Source organism: Lagenorhynchus albirostris, chromosome 10, assembly GCF_949774975.1.
Source record: "Lagenorhynchus albirostris chromosome 10, mLagAlb1.1, whole genome shotgun sequence".
NCBI lineage: Eukaryota > Metazoa > Chordata > Mammalia > Artiodactyla > Delphinidae > Lagenorhynchus > Lagenorhynchus albirostris.
Genome location: NC_083104.1, coordinates 39,817,275 through 39,832,563, shown reverse-complemented (window position 1 = coordinate 39,832,563; position 15,289 = coordinate 39,817,275). Strand labels below are relative to the sequence as shown.

General features: G+C 50.6%; 2 protein-coding genes across 2 annotated transcripts; one reads left to right on the top strand and one right to left on the bottom strand.

Annotated features, from left to right (window-relative positions):
- Positions 1-300: 300 nt before the first annotated feature.
- Positions 301-1,030, bottom strand: LOC132527861 (zinc finger protein 124-like). Its single transcript, XM_060163901.1, has 2 exons — positions 758-1,030; positions 301-396 (listed from the first exon to the last, which is right to left on the bottom strand). Exons 1-2 carry the CDS (start codon positions 1,028-1,030, stop codon positions 301-303), a joined length of 369 nt encoding a protein of 122 aa, XP_060019884.1.
- Positions 1,031-4,255: 3,225 nt separating this feature from the next.
- LOC132527860 (cathelicidin-6-like) lies at positions 4,256-10,792 on the top strand. The gene is made up of 4 exons (XM_060163900.1): positions 4,256-9,140; positions 9,778-9,885; positions 10,012-10,083; positions 10,691-10,792. Exons 1-4 carry the CDS (start codon positions 8,652-8,654, stop codon positions 10,790-10,792), a joined length of 771 nt encoding a protein of 256 aa, XP_060019883.1. The 5' UTR covers positions 4,256-8,651.
- Positions 10,793-15,289: the final 4,497 nt, after the last annotated feature.

The following is a 15,289-nucleotide window of genomic DNA, read 5'->3' as shown; positions in this document are numbered from 1 at the left end:
ATACTTTAGAACATGTTTTATGCTCATATGGTGTCTCTTTGGGGTGATGTCTTTTGTGTAGCTGTAAGAAACTGAAATGATTGAAGGCTTTACCACACTGCTTACATTCACAGAGTTTCTCTCCTCTGTGAATTTTTTCATGTATTTGAATAGTTTCAGGACTTTTAAAGGCTTTTCCACATTGTTTACGTTGATAGGGTTTCTCTCCATTGTGACTGCTTTCATGCATTTGAAGACAACTGGGATAAATGAATGCTTTCTCACATTTCTGACATTTATAAGGTAAATCTCCAGTGTGTGTTACCATGTGTTTTCAAAAAGTTGTTTCCCACGTGAAGGCTTTCCCACATTCCTTACATTCATAGGGTTTCTCCCCTGTGTGAGTTCTTTTGTGTAGTTGGAAGGATTTTTGATATTGAAAGACTTTTCCACATTGTTCACATTCATAGGGTTTCTCCCCAGTGTGACTTCTTTCATGTGTTCTAAGAGAACTAGGAGAAATGAATGCTTTTCCACATTCTTTACATTTATATACCTTCTCACGGTACTTTTGATACTCTCTTGGTTTGTCTTCAATGTGACATTTCATGTGTCTATTAAAGGATGAATGATGCATGAAGACTTTTGCAGATGCACTGCATTCCCATGGTTTTAAACCAGGAGTTTTCTTCTTCAGATTGAGAGTTGGAATAAGGGTGAAGTTTTCTCCACAGGAACTACTGTCTTTACTTTCAGAGAGTCTCTCTACCATAGGACTTCTTAATTTTCTCCCCTGGTTATGGTACTGATCTTCAATATCATGATCTTCCTGTTTTCTTTCTACTGAGACCAGGTTCCGGAATTTTTCCCTCATCACATCTCTGTAGAGTTTCCTCTGTGAGGAATCCAGTAAAACCCACTCCTCCAGGGTGAAGTTCACAGCCACATCCTCAAAGGCCAATGAGTCCATTTTGAGGTTTCCTGGGTCTGTCTGAGTCCCTCCTAATGACTCCAAGGACCAGTGCAGAACACAGAGCAACAGAAGGTACATGAGAGTTAATGGGCCAGTGAACCGGACAAGACATGCGACCTCCTGCGCTCTGTATTATATATTCATTATATATTCGTTCTTCTCATTGTAAAAAAAAAATTATTTAAAAATATTTTGTGGGCCCCAAAAGTATCATGGTCCCTAGGCAGTGTGCCTACTGTGCCTAATGGATAAGTCGGTCCTGGGGAAGTGGTTTTCCTGGTATCAGGGCAGCCACCCTGGCAGGGAAATAAATGCTGCTTCTGTCTGGGGACAGTGGGCACTTGCTGGAGCTGCTCTGAGACCACCCCCGCTGGCCATCTGTGGGTATTGCAGGGTAAGTGGGAGGCCTCATGTGACTTTGAAGGCAGTGCCTGGGGATTTCCCTGCCCTGGTGTCTTGTCAGGCAGAGGACTAGGAGCTGGGGTTCCCCTGGGGTACCTCCTGTTTCGACTGGATTTCATCTCTGTTGAGTGAGATTTTGTTAAGACTAAAATCACACCTCTCCAGAACACTGGCGCCATAAATTTTTGTCAGTAAAACTGAGAACTAGCTATTACATAGAATTGTTTTGTGCTAGGACAAAGGGAATTGTCCTAGCTGAGAACTAGCTTTTACATAGAATTGTTTTGTGTTAGACAAGGAAATGGAGACACAGAGAAGTTATTTAAAGCTGAGGTGATAGAGCTGGCTGTTTACCCTTAAATAACTCCATTTGTATTTCTTGAGACTAAGGGTAGCCTCCTATATAACTACAGAGCAGTTATCAACTATGTATATTTACATGGATACAACATTTTTTCCTATATGCTGGCCCAGTTCCATTGTGTCAGTTGATAAAATAATGTGCTTTAGTTTACAGCATTTTGTCACCTCCGGTATAGGATTCAGCCTAGGGTCAGGTGTATCAGGAATTTGTGACTTCCTATTAGCCTCCTTTAATCTGGAACATTTCCACAGCTTTCTGAATTTTTTTTTCTAAAAAAGTTTGTGTGTGTGTTTGTGTGTGTGTTTGTGTGTATGTGGAAAGAGGTTGTTGGTTGTTAAGGTGTCAAGGTGTGTGTCATGTGTGAGGTGTTGTGAAGTGTATTTATGAGGGTGTTGGTGTGGGCACAGGTGTGTTTGCTTGTGTATGTGTAATATATATGGTATGTGTGGGGTGTTTGTGGCTATGTATTTGAGTGTAATTTTTGTGATGTGAGGTTGTATAGGAGAAGTGTGGGTGTGAGTTTGTGGGTGTGTGTGTAGGTGTCCGGGTGTCTGAAATGTGTTCGGGGGATGTGTCTGGGTGTGTGTGGGTATGTGTGAAGTTTATGAGGGTGGACTGAGTTTGCATGTGTGTGGACGTGTGTGTAAGAGGAGTGTATAAAGTGTGTGTGTGTGTGTGTGTGTGTGTGTGTGTGTGTGTGTGTGTAGTTCAGGGGTGTGTATGTGTATGTATGGCTGTGCAGGGGTGTTGTGAGTGTGGGTGTACAGGCTTATATGTGATTGTAGGGGTGTATGTGTCAGCGTGGTTCTATGGGCATTTGTGGCAGTGTGTTTGTGTGTAATTTATGTAAATGAAAATTTTAGGTATTCACTTTAATCTCCAAAAGTTATATTTATACTCATTAAAATATACTTTAAGCAGCATAAACAGAAATAGTGTTTTATTGACTCATTATTCCCAAGGGAAGGGGGCAGCTATGGGGGAAGAATTTGATTGACGAGTAGAAGCAAGTTACAAATAGAATATAATGCTTATCCTATTACTCAATGTTGTATCTTTTTTTTTTTTTTTTTTGGCTGCACCAAGCGGCTTGCTGGATCTTAGTTCCCAGAAAGGGATCTAACCCATGCCCCCTGCAGTGGAAACGTGGAGTCCTAACCACTGGACCGCTAGAGAATTCCCTCAATGTTGTGTCTTTAAAATTTAAAAAGACATTTTATTTGGCAATAATTTCGAACTTATGGAAAATATCAAAAATAGTACTTAAAACTTTCATATTCTCTATTCCCAGGGTCACCTACATGTTGCCTAAATTGCTTCTCTCTTTCTCTTTCCCTCCTTCTCTCTTCCTCCCTCTCTGTCTCTGTCTCTGTCTCTCTCAGTGGTTCCTATGTCCCCAGGGTTTGGGTTTTATTCAGCTGTGGTCTGATCACCAGATCGGGAGCCCATCGCCAGTGCAGAGCGAGTTTGTTGCTCACAGTTCCCGGGGTGGGGGTGGGGGGGAGGAGCGGGTCATGCTGGCCCCCAGGAGAGGACAGTGACAAGCAGAGAGCCAGGGCGGGGCACTGCGGGGAAGCCCGTGTGATGTTCTCCAGGGAAGGAATGGACGAGGCTTGAGGGTGAGGCTGACCAGGTTTAGGATCGGCTAGCTTGAGTAATTTCAGTGAGCTGGGGCTGGGGTGTAGGGGCTGCCCAAGTTGTTGATGCCTGACCCTGGGGCTATTAGGACAGGGGGTTAGAGTCTCAGCAGCAGAGAGGGTGGGGTGGGGTGCTGGTCAGTTTGCATGTGAAAAGCAAGCTGAGGGAGAGAGTCTGCTGTCTCTAGGCATCTGCTAACCCTGGGATGTGTGGGGTGTTTGTGGCTATGTGGGATGTGAAAACATCAGAAACAGAAAGTAGAAAACCTGGTTAACACAGGGCTACTTACATAATGTAATCACTGACACATCTGGATTATAACCTCATATCTCAAAGCTCTCTTATACATTCAATTAGTACCTTATTTTTCCCTCTTTTTCTGCCTTCTTTTGATTTAAAAAAAAACATTATTTATTTATTTTTTAAGATTCTTTTTGTGGGATTTTAGTTCCCTGACCAGGGATCAAACCCGGGGCCCTAACCATCAGACTGCCAGGGAATTCCCCTTTTGAATTGTTTTCATGATTCTTTTTTTAATTTTATTTTTAAAATTTATTTATTTATTTATTTATTTATGGCTGTGTTGGGTCTTCGTTTCTGTGCAAGGGCTTTCTCTAGTTGTGGCAAGCGGGGGCCACTCTTCATCGCGGTGCGCGGACCTCTCACTATCGCAGCCTCTCTTGTTGCAGAGCACAGGCTCCAGACGCGCAGGCTCAGTAATTGTGGCTCACGGGCCCAGTTGCTCCGCGGCATGTGGGATCTTCCCAGACCAGGGCTCGAACCCGTGTCCCCCGCATTGGCAGGCAGATTCTCAACCACTGCACCACCAGGGAAGCCCAATGATTTTTCTTTATGTCTGCTTTTGGCCTACTATTTATACTTCTGTTTAAATACTTTTATGTGATTGGCCTAAGGTTTACAGAATACATCTGTAATTAATTGCATCTGTATTCAATAATATATCACTTCAACATGGAGTGGAAGGAGCTTCCCACAATGCACTGACAACATTGTCCAGTGTTTTCACGTGTAGGTGATGTTTTGTTGGTTGGGAAGCCAAAGGTTTCCATCTGATGCCTCTGCCTTGTGTGTTATCAACAGTGCAGGAGTGACTGAAAAATAACAATACTCAGAGGCTAGTTTCAACTTTCAAGTTTCTTGACACCATGAGGGTGAATCCACAAAACTGAATCCCTCCAGCAAAGTGAAATTGCTGCCTTTTGCAAAGTAACGAACTTAATGCTCCTGGTACTAGGACTACCCCTGTGCCAAACTTGAAATGCCTATTAAAACCTAGCCCTTTTTGGTCTTGTAGTAGAAAAAGCCACACTCCACGGGGCTCTGACCCTATGCACTCCTAATGAGATCTTTGAACACTTCTCTCCAGGCAAGGGTGGTGCTTCAGGCTGTCTTTTTTAGGTTGTAAACGTGCTGCTTCAGGACTTTCCTGGTGGTCCAGTGGTTAAGACTCTGCTCTTCCGATGCAGTGGGCACGGGTTTGATCCCTGGTCGGGGAAGTTCCACATGCCATTCGGTGTGGGGAAAAAAAAAGTGACTTAATCCAACTATAATGCAGTTAATTAAAAAATATATTTTAAAAAAAGGTGCCGTTTCAGCCAACACTGGCCTTACCATGTCCTTTAAATTAATCTGTGTTGTTTCATTTGGTGGACGTTGCACACAGTCAGGTAGATGATCTTGCTGAATGGCTGTAGAGATAGAGGTTTTAGGATGACCACTACCTCTGACTGTGAGGGGTGCTGCCACCAGGGAAAAGCCACGGTTAGGATGGTGACATTGGGACAAGTGCACAGTGGGAGTCCTCGAGGCTCCCCTGCACAGCCACATGGTGGCAGCAAAGCAGTTTAGAAGAGAGGGGTGGACTGGCCAGGAGATCACCGCACGCCAGCTGTGGACACACAAGTGCTTAAAGAAAGCAACCAGCAGGCTGTACAGACTGCCTCCCGCTCAGGCCAATTTGTCCTAAAGAGCCTTTCCAATGACAAGTGTTGGGGACTGAGAATTATGCAGCCTGGAATGGGATACTACCGCCTATTCAGGAGGCATCACTAGCTTGTTATTGGGCATTAGTGGATGTTAAGAGCCTAACAGAGAAACACCCCTATCATGGGAAGGGTGAGAAATGAAAACCCCAACAAAATGACTATTTCCCAGAGAAGAGGTAAACGGGGTATTTGGAACAAAACATCTAGACGGAAACGTGGCTGGTCACGTTCCAGATGTGGCTCTCTCAGATGTGGGGTCTGTGTCAGAGCTTCCTGGGGACTTTGGTCCACCCAGGTTCCTGAAGATGCCTGATCCTTCAAGGCTGAATCAGCTAAGTTAAAGACAAATGTGTGGGCTGTGCCACTGCAGCTGCTCAGCCTCAGAGACATCTGTTTACACCTGTGCATGAACAAGGGCCTGCTGTTCAGAGTCTCTGACCCTCACCTCCAATTTCAGATGGGAGGAATTTCTCCATGGGGGAGAGGAGGGCCTTCTGTGCAACTGTAAGAAATCTTCCATTTTACAGACAAAGAGAAGGAGGGGCAGCTGGTGAAAGTCTGGTTTAAGTTGACATAGGTGGTCAACAGGTTGGGCAGAGGCCGCAACCGGGGGACCGGAAGCCAGGGCACTCAGCCCTGGCCCTGCTCCTTCTCTTAACCACTCTGCTCTGTTTGCCTGGAAGTCCTGGGCTCTGGGGCTGGGATGAGGATGTGTCTAAACACAGGTGAGGCTGTGCTTTGTCCAATTGGGTGTTTTAAGTGCAGAGCATGATGGGAAAGGATGGCTGGCTCAACCAGACTGGGCAGGGAAATAGAGGGGAGCTGGGAAAGGTGGGAGCCCCAGATTGGGGACAAGGTGGTGACAACACTCTTGCAGCAGCGTCTGCAGGAGCCTCTGCTCCCATCTCTTGGCTGGTGTGTCCTCTGTTGGGTTAGGAGGGGGCGTGGGGAGAGTGCCCAGGGCCCAGCCTGACCATCTCAGGGCACAGCTACTGTGGCCTCAGAGATCCTCCCTCTCTTAATGCTGCTCCTTTATCCACCCCCCCACCCCATGCTTCCCTCTCCCCCTGCTTCTCTCTCTCTCTCTCTAAGCAAGAGCCTGGAGAGAGAACTGCAGGAAAATGGAGCCACGTGGGTTTCTCTAGGTCATTGTAGCTGGATTCACTCTCCCTTGCTGCTGAGAGTTCCACCAGAGCAGAGTATTTGCAAGGAAGTCACAGCTAGTGAGAGGCAAACCAAGAATTCAAACACATATCGGCCTGACTCCAGAGTCTAAGGACCTGGGTAGCCCTGGGGACGGCTTTTTGGCCTCTTGATACTAACAGCTGCTCTTAATGGAGCATCAGTTATAGGCCAGTTGCTCCCAAGGTCTTTCCGAGGGTTGACTCCTTTATCAGACCTTGTCCTTGAACAACCGGTTGCCTGTACCCATGGAAGGATGGGGAACGGGACCTCAGTCCTAAGGTTTAGGAAATGCAATGGTGCAGAGGCAGGAAAGCAAAGGGAGGATTACAGACACCCAGTAACCATGTGTATTGCTAATTATTTGCTACTGTAATCACCTTCTTTTCCTCCCTTGACTTGGGGAAAGGACACAGCTTGACCAAGAGGCCACTGGGGCAACACCTGGACTGTGAAACCAGGTTGCACAGAAGCCCACCTCTCCTTCCTTCTCCAAGGCTGAGTGCGCAACCAGCGCCATCCTTCCCGGTTGCCACCTTCTGAGGTGCCCTGGCCATGGCCCCAAGAGTCCCGCAGGCCGGCTGAGTCCAGGAGCTACCCCAGGCCTCACAACCACATGGTTATTCCTCCAGAAAACTGTACAAGAATCTCCTTCTTGGCCTGTGGCCCCTCTATTGCTTTGGCCCATGATCTTTCCGGCTGTGTTCTCACCAACTCCCACACTGACCCCCCAGCCTGGTGTCTCATCCACAGCACTGGACAGGGAGCCACCTGGGGTCAAATCAGAAGAGACTTCCTGAGGCTGTGGGAGCCAAGAGGAGGAGGTGCCATTCTGGATGGAGGTCAGGAAAGCCTTCCCCAGGCGGAAGGGCAGGGCAAGCAGAGGGACCAGGCGCAGAGATAGGGAAGAGCAGGGGCTCAGCGCTGTCTGGGTGGCTGCGGTGGATGGGGCAGCCTGACACCTGAGGCCTGCAGGGCAGGGGCTGAGGACAGCAGGGAGCATCCAGACCCAGACCCCGATGCCCCTGCCTCAAGGCAGCGGGGGAAATGGCCCAATCAGTGCTTGGCCTGAGCCCCTAGACAATGGTGTGGAGGGCGGACAGTGGTCTGGGGAGAGCCTGGAACCAGAGAAGGTGGAGTGTGGAGGCTGTGGCTACACTTGAGAGGAGAGAAGACGGTGGTAGGAGCTGGGCTGGGCTGGTGGGAGGCCAGAGGGAGTGTCCTCAGGAGGAAGAAGGAGCAGGTGGGGCTCCCAGGCTTTCAGCTCAGGGCTCCTGCGGCGGCACCCAGCCAACAGCAGCCAACAGCTCAGTGCGGACAACCAGGGGCACTCATGGGAGTCTTGAGCTCAGAGATAGAGACCAGTGATGTGTGTCCCTGATAACTGGTGTCTTGAGAAGGGGTGTCCCCAGGAATGTGTGAGGACTGGGAGGAGAAGCAGCCCGGATGCAGCTGTGCCAGCCCTGCCTCTTAGGAGGAGGGTCCTTGGAGGAGACCGAGCAGGAGCCACGGGGGAGGCAGGAGGCCACCCAGGAGAGTGGCAGCAGGGGACAATCGGGCAGGGGCCATTTCAGGAGGACAGAGGCGTCTCTAGAGTCCGTATAGTTGAAGACAAGGCTTGAGGGTGAATTTGGATCCAGTGAGGACTGGCCAGCCTGCAGTGGCCTTGAGTGTGAGAGGCGGCACTGAATTGGGGTCCCAGTGCAGATGACCCCTCCCATGCTTGGTTGAGGAGGGGTCAGGGGGGCAGGCCATGTCTGGTGGGGACCCGTGGAGAACTATTTAACCGAGAAAACAGTGAGGATGAATCCAGGACAGGAGACAGAGGGAGCCAAGCCCCTGACTGGCTGAGGGCTGGGCCCAAAAGACAAGATGGTGTGGGGTTGACTGTCTGCCTAGGGTTTGGCTAGGTGTGTAAGGCTCTAGAAGGAGCTGGTACAGTCATCCACTCATCGACATTAACTGATGACTACTCTGTGCCAGACAGTGCCTAGAGGAGGAGATTGAGTGCTGAATACACTCCTTTACCCTATTCCTGAGGAGACCAGAGTGTGGAGGCAGAGGGGACGTAAGACAGAGCCTGGTCTTCCCTCTCCTGGAGGACTCAATGCTCTTGAGCAACCCTGCCTATGACACTCCCCATGGGCCCCAGGAGAGGCCAAGACGTTGTCAGGGAGATGGAGAAACCATTTCTTCACCTTCCACAGGAGGCCTCCCGCTCCCACTGCCCAGCAATCCCGTGAGGCAACAGCAGGGGCTGAGGCAAGTCCAGCTCACAGCCGGGGAGGAGATCAGGGATGGGGCAGGTCAGGAAGACGCGTGGTTGGGCCATTGCATCAGGCCCAGGTGGGGCATAAAGGAGGGTCCTGTGTGCTGGGAGGAGGCCGACTTGGGGACCATGGAGACTCAGAGGGCCAGCCTCGCCCTGGGGCGGTGGTCACTGTGGCTACCGCTGCTGGGACTAGTGGTGCCCTCGGCCAGCGCCCAGGCCCTCAGCTACAGGGAAGCTGTGCTTCATGCTGTGGATCGTCTCAACGAGCGGTCCTCAGAAGCTAATCTCTACCGCCTCCTGGAGCTGGACCCGCCTCCCAAGGCCGTGAGTCAGGAGGACCCTGGGGAGGGGGCTGTCTCCCGCCAGCCCTGGCCACGCTGTCACCGCCTCTGCTCAGGCTGTACCTCCTGTCAGGAAGGGACTTCTCCCTCTAGGTGGGCTCCCACCTCTTCCAGGAAACCTTCCCAGAGCTGGGTCCCCTCCCAGCAATGAGAGCTTCCTGCCTTAGCATCTCTACTGTGGAAACAGGCACCCTGTACACCCTGTTCAGGCTTAAGGGCCTTCTGGGAGCTCCAGGGATAGAGAGGGGTCACTGGCTCTGCCATGTGGCCTCCCTGCTAAAGTCCCCCTGCTCCTCGTTATCTCTCTACCAGGGAGGGCTCTGCTCAGCCTGGAGGTTCCAGTGACAAGGTCTTTCCCTGCAGGTGGTCCCTGACTTGCCTCAGCCCCTCCATGGGGAAGGTGTTCTCATCAGAGCTGGTCTGAGGTCCCCTCCTGCTCTCTGTGTGCCCATGAGTCCAGGAGTGGGCTCTGTCCCCTTCCCTTGTGAACCCAGCACCATGCCAGGGGCCAGGCACACAGGAGGGGCTGGAGAGGCTGCCATCTAGGTGGGGGCAGGGAGACAGATCAGAGAAGGAAGCATGAGCCCGAGCCCAGTCTCCTTACTTTGATCCTTGACCAGGATGGTGACCCGGACACCCCGAAGCCTGTAAGCTTCACAGTGAAGGAGACCGTGTGCCCCAGGACATCGCAGCAGCCCCAGGAGAATTGTGACTTTAAGGAGAATGGGGTGAGGCTGGGGGCTGGGGGCTCCCTGGGAGCTGAACAGGGCCTTGGGGACCATTTCCAGCCCCTGGTGTGAGGCTGGGAGGTTATGGTCTGCTGGTTCCAGTTTGACCCGAGCCTCCCCTTCCAGCTGGTGAAACAGTGTGTGGGGACAGTCACTCTGGACCAGGTCAAGGGCCAAATGAACATCACCTGCGATGAGGTGAGTGGCCCCTTCTGAGCTGCAGGGGTTTCTGGGGGGGGTTGGACTGTGTAACACCCTTTGGACCAATTACCCGCTGCCCCTTCCAGGGCAGAGAAAGGCCCTCCTACCTGGCCCCTCCCTCACCCGAGCCCCAGGCCTCCAGGACTGGCTCTGCCATCCCTTAGAGCAGTGGTTCTCTAAGTGGGGTCCCACCCGGGAACTTGACAGAAAGGCAGATTCCCAGGCCCCACTCAGACCTCCTGAATCAGACTCTGGGCTGGGGCCCAGCCATTTGTATTTTCACGAGGCCTCCAGGGGATTCCGACTGTGCTGAATTCTGAGAGGCACTGACTAGAGTAATGTGCTTTCAGCCCCTACTCCCGTCCAGCTTTGCTGGGATAGGCTTGTGACCCTGGGAATCCCCTTGCCATCTGTGGACCCCAGTTTCCTCATCTGTCTGTGGGTGTAGGGATTCAACCTTGTGCTCCAAATGTCATAGCTAGAGGGAAAACTGGGGTCCAAGTCTCCTGGTGTGGTCCTGGAAAGGGGTGTCCAGGTGGGGAGCGGTCTTGTGTTACCCCTGGGTCCATTCTCCACAAGTAACCTGGTTCTTCCTGGTTCACAGCTGCAGAGTGTTGGGAGATTTAGGCGGCTGCGTCACAGGATCGGAAGAGTTTTGTCGAAAATTGGTCGGATAGTTGGCCCACTAACCAGGATTTTGGGGTAAATTGTGGGCCCATGGAAGAATTCTACAGGTGTCTGCCTTGGCTCAAGCTTCCGGACTCTGAAAAATAAAATATTCTGAAAGCAAATTCCTCCATTATTTAATTTCACTTGTCTCGTCTCCTCCCACTTACTGGGACCAAATCCTTAACTACGGCAGGCCTCCTATATGTGCCTGTGTGTGTGTGTGTGTGTATGTGTGTCTGTCTGTGAGAGTGTGTGTTTTTCTGTGTACGTACGTGATTGCACATGCAAAATAGAGGAATGGTTGTTTTTTCCAGAAGGGCATGTTGTGAGGCAGCAGGGCCAAGAGGTCCAGGACATCGTCTCCATTCTCAGGTCCCTCCCATGCCATGGACCAGGCCATGAACATGCCTAAATGAACACTGACAACAAAAAAAATTGAATATAGGTATATTTTTATTTTAAAAAATTTTATTGAAGTATAGTTAATTTACAATGTTGTTTTTTTTTAATTGAATATTTTTCATCTCAGCCCTTGAGACGGGAGATGTAATTGGCCCCTGCTGGGAGGTCTGCAGGCCTTGTCAGTGCCTTCAAAAGTGATTGACTGGTAAGAGGGTCTGCTCTTTGACCATTAGACACCTCAGTCCTAAGGTTTAGGAAATGCAATGGTGCAGAGGCAGGAAAGCAAAGGGAGGATTACAGACACCCAGTAACCATGTGTATTGCTAATTATTTTCTACAGTAATCACCTTCTTTTCCTCCCTTGACTTGGGGAAAGGACACAGCTTGACCAAGAGGTCACTGGGGCAACACTTGGACTGTGAAACCAGGTTGCACAGAAGCCCACCTCTCCTTCCTTCTCCAAGGCTGAGTGCGCAACCAGCGCCATCCTTCCCGGTTGCTACCTTCTGAGGTGCCCTGGCCATGCCCCCAAGAGTCCCGCAGGCCGGCTGAGTACAGGAGTTACCCCAGGCCTCATAACCACATGGTCATTCCTCCAGAAAACTGTACAAGAATCTCCTTCTTGGCCTGTGGCCCCTCTAACACTTTGGCCCATTATCTCTCCCAGTTATTCTCTGTCCACCCTCCAGCACCAGTGCCCTAAGTTCTTTCCCAGGGTTGACTCCTTTATCAGCCCTCATCCTTGATCAGCCACCCGAGGTGTGTGCTTTCCAAGGACAAATTTACTGAGAGAAAAATGGAGGCACAAAGAGACTGAGAACTTCTTCCCCAAAAGTAAACAGCAAGTGAGGGGCAGAGCTAGGACCTGATGGACTCTGGCTTCAGGATCTGTGCCCTGGACCATTTTATGGCATGTCAGTCATCAGAACCAACTTCCCCAGGAGCTGTCCCATCTGTCCTGACCCCAGGAGAGCAGAAGATCCACTTTCTGGAGGAGTTCCCATTTGTCTTCAGAGGACACTGTCCAGATCTCCTGTTCCTTGTAGAACAGCTGAGAAGGGCACTTTTGGAGCCCGGGTGCTCCTGTCTTCCCTGGCTCAGCTTCTGGTGCCCGTTCTGTGGGAGGGCCTGGGACGATCCTGAGCTTCCCTTCCTTATTCTTTTTTTTTTTTTTGGGCTGCACTGCGTAGCATGCAGGATCTTAGTTCCCCGACCAGGGATCAAACCTGCGCCCCCTGCAGTGGAAGCTCAGAGTCTTAACCACTGGACTACCAGGGAAGTCCCCTGAGCCTCCCTTCTTCAGCTCACAGGGCCGGGTACCCAGCTCTCCACCCCACGCTCGGTGTCTCCGAGCACAGGGGAGCTTGTCCTGAGGAGCAAGGACTCTGGAGATCAGGCCGGCTGGGCTGGGCAGCTGCAGGAGGCTGTTCCAGCCCAGGAAGCAGCCTGCTGTGTGGGCCCCACTGGGCCTGAGCAGGCTGGGGGCAGGGGGGTGCTGGGCTGGAGAGGAGGCCATGGGCCCTGTCACGAGCTCCAGATGCCCCCAGAGTTGGACGGCTGTGGGTGCTGTGGGCGGTGGAAAGAGCATTGGCCCGTGAGTCCAGTCCCAGCCCTGCCACGTGCCCCCACCCACAGCCTTGCTGAGCCCCCTTGTCCCTTGCTTTCCTGGGGCCTGGTTGCCCTTCTAAGCAATGGGAGTTGGTATAGTCAGCGCTGCTACACTTGTGTATGTTTGTGTGTGTTTAGAGCCCTTCTTTATTTCTTAAAGACGACTTCAGAGAACCAGTAAATCAAAGTGATAAGTACATGTATTTCCCAGGGAATTAAAATTTCCGCCATCTGAGGAACTCCTGAAGCAGGTACTTGGAGCTCTTCCTGCCATGACTGTATTTTGGGGGCTGGGGGCAGGGCCAGCGTCACGAGTGTGTCACCAGTGCAGTCACACAGGCCCCTGTGCTCAGAAGGGCTTGGTACCTGGTCATGACTTATTCTTTTTTTTAACATCGTTATTGGAGTATAACTGCTTTACAACGGTGTGTTAGTTTCTGCTTTATAACAAAGTGAATCAGCTATACATATACATATATCCCCATATCTCTTCCCTCTTGCGTCTCCCTCCCTCCCACCCTCCCTATCCCACCCCTCTCGGTGGTCACAAAGCACTGAGTTGATCTCCCTGTGCTTTGCGGCTGCTTCCCACTAGCTATCTATTTTACATTTGGTAGTGTATATATGTCCATGCCACTCTCTCACTTTGTCGCTGCTTACCCTTCCTCCTCCCCATATCCTCAAGTCCATTCTCTAGTAGGTCTGCATCTTTATTCCCGTCTTGTCCCTAGGTTCTTCATGACAATTTTTTTTTTTTTAGATTCCATATATATGTGTTAGCATACAGTATTTGTTTTTCTCTTTCTGACTTACTTCACTCTGTATGACAGACTCTAGGTCCATCCATCTCACTACAAATAACTCAATTTTGTTTCTTTTTATGGCTGAGCAATATTCCATTGTATATACGTGCCACATCTTCTTTATCCGTTCATCTGTTGATGGACACTTAGGTTGCTTCCATGTCCTGGCTATTGTAAATAGAGCTTCAATGAACATTGTGGTACGTGACTCTTTTTGAATTATGGTTTTCTCAGGGTATAGGCCCAGTAGTGGGATTGCCGGGTCATATGGTAGTTCTATTTTTCATATTTTAAGGAACGTCCATACTGTTCTCCATAGTGGCTGTACCAATTTACATTCCCACCAACAGTGCAAGAGGGTTCCCTTTTCTCTACACCCTCTCCAGCATTTATCGTTTGTAGATTTTTTGATGATGGCCATTCTGACCGGTGTGAGAAGATATCTCGTTGTAGTTTTGATTTGCATTTCTCTAATGATTAATGATGTTGAGCATTCTTTCATGTGTTTGTTGGCAATCTGTATATCTTCTTTGGAGAAATGCCTATTTAGGTCTTCTGCCCATTTTTGGATTGGGTTGTTTGTTTTTTTGATATTGAGCTGCACGGGCTGCTTGTAAATTTTGGAGATTTGACTTATGCTTGAGGTCTTGAAATTCCCACGATTTTGCACAAGGGGCCCCACGTTCTCATTTTGCAGATGACGTAGCCGGTCCTGGCCAGTGGTGACTCCACACTTGTCACAACACAGGAAGGAGATCCTGGAAGCCATTCTGAGAGAACTTATTTCCCTGGGTACTTGACTCGAAAATGCCTGAGTCTTTGCCATCAGCCATGAGCAGTCAGAGGACAGGGGAGAGCCCAGGAAGGGAAGGAAGAGAGTGGGAATACAGAGCAGAAGGGGACCCCCAGAACAGCCCTTCGGTGCCTCTGGAGGGGCAGTTTCTGCCTTCCCAGGGCATCTATGACCAGATGCATTGACCTTCACTAAGGCAAGCCAGGCTGTGGGGAGGGACCGCAGAGGCACCCAGGAAAGGTGAAGCTGTGTGGGCCTCGTGTGCAGTGCACCGTCTCACTTCATCCTCCTGGAAGCTGGGGTCCAGATAGGCCTGACCTGCTTCCTGCTTGCAGAACATGGTCTCTTGGAGGCCGACCCTGAGACCCTGGGGTTTGCAGGTCTTTGTTCTGGCAGAAGGAAGAGGGAGGATGTGCCTTCTCAGATGTACCTGAGGCATCCAGAGTCCCCTCTGGGGAGAGGACACCCTCTTAGGCTCTCTGGGGGCAGGCCTGGCCTGCGCCCCTAGCTGCCCTGTCTATACCCATGTCCCCAGTAAAATCCCACTCACGGGAATGGTACTCACGCCCACCAGTCTGCTCCATGTCTGGGGCTGGCCCTAAGCCTGATCCTCTTCTGCAAAGCTCAGGCACCCTCACACTCAGCCTCCACCTGGGCCCAGCTCACCTTGTCACACAGCCCCAGATGCTGCGGAGAGGAGCTGGTTAGGCGTTTGATTGAGGTGGGGTAGTGCTGCCCTCCTGCTAGCTGCTCTCCTTCTCCAAGGCCCGTGCCTGGGAAATGCCAGCCTAGCTGAGGGCTTTCCAGGAGGACATAATCTCCCCAGCTCTTTGCTTCACATGAAGTGGTACAAGGGAAAGGAGGAAGCTGACCCTGAGCAGAGGGTCCTGACCTTCATCCCTGACCCAAATTCCCACCCTCACAGCAG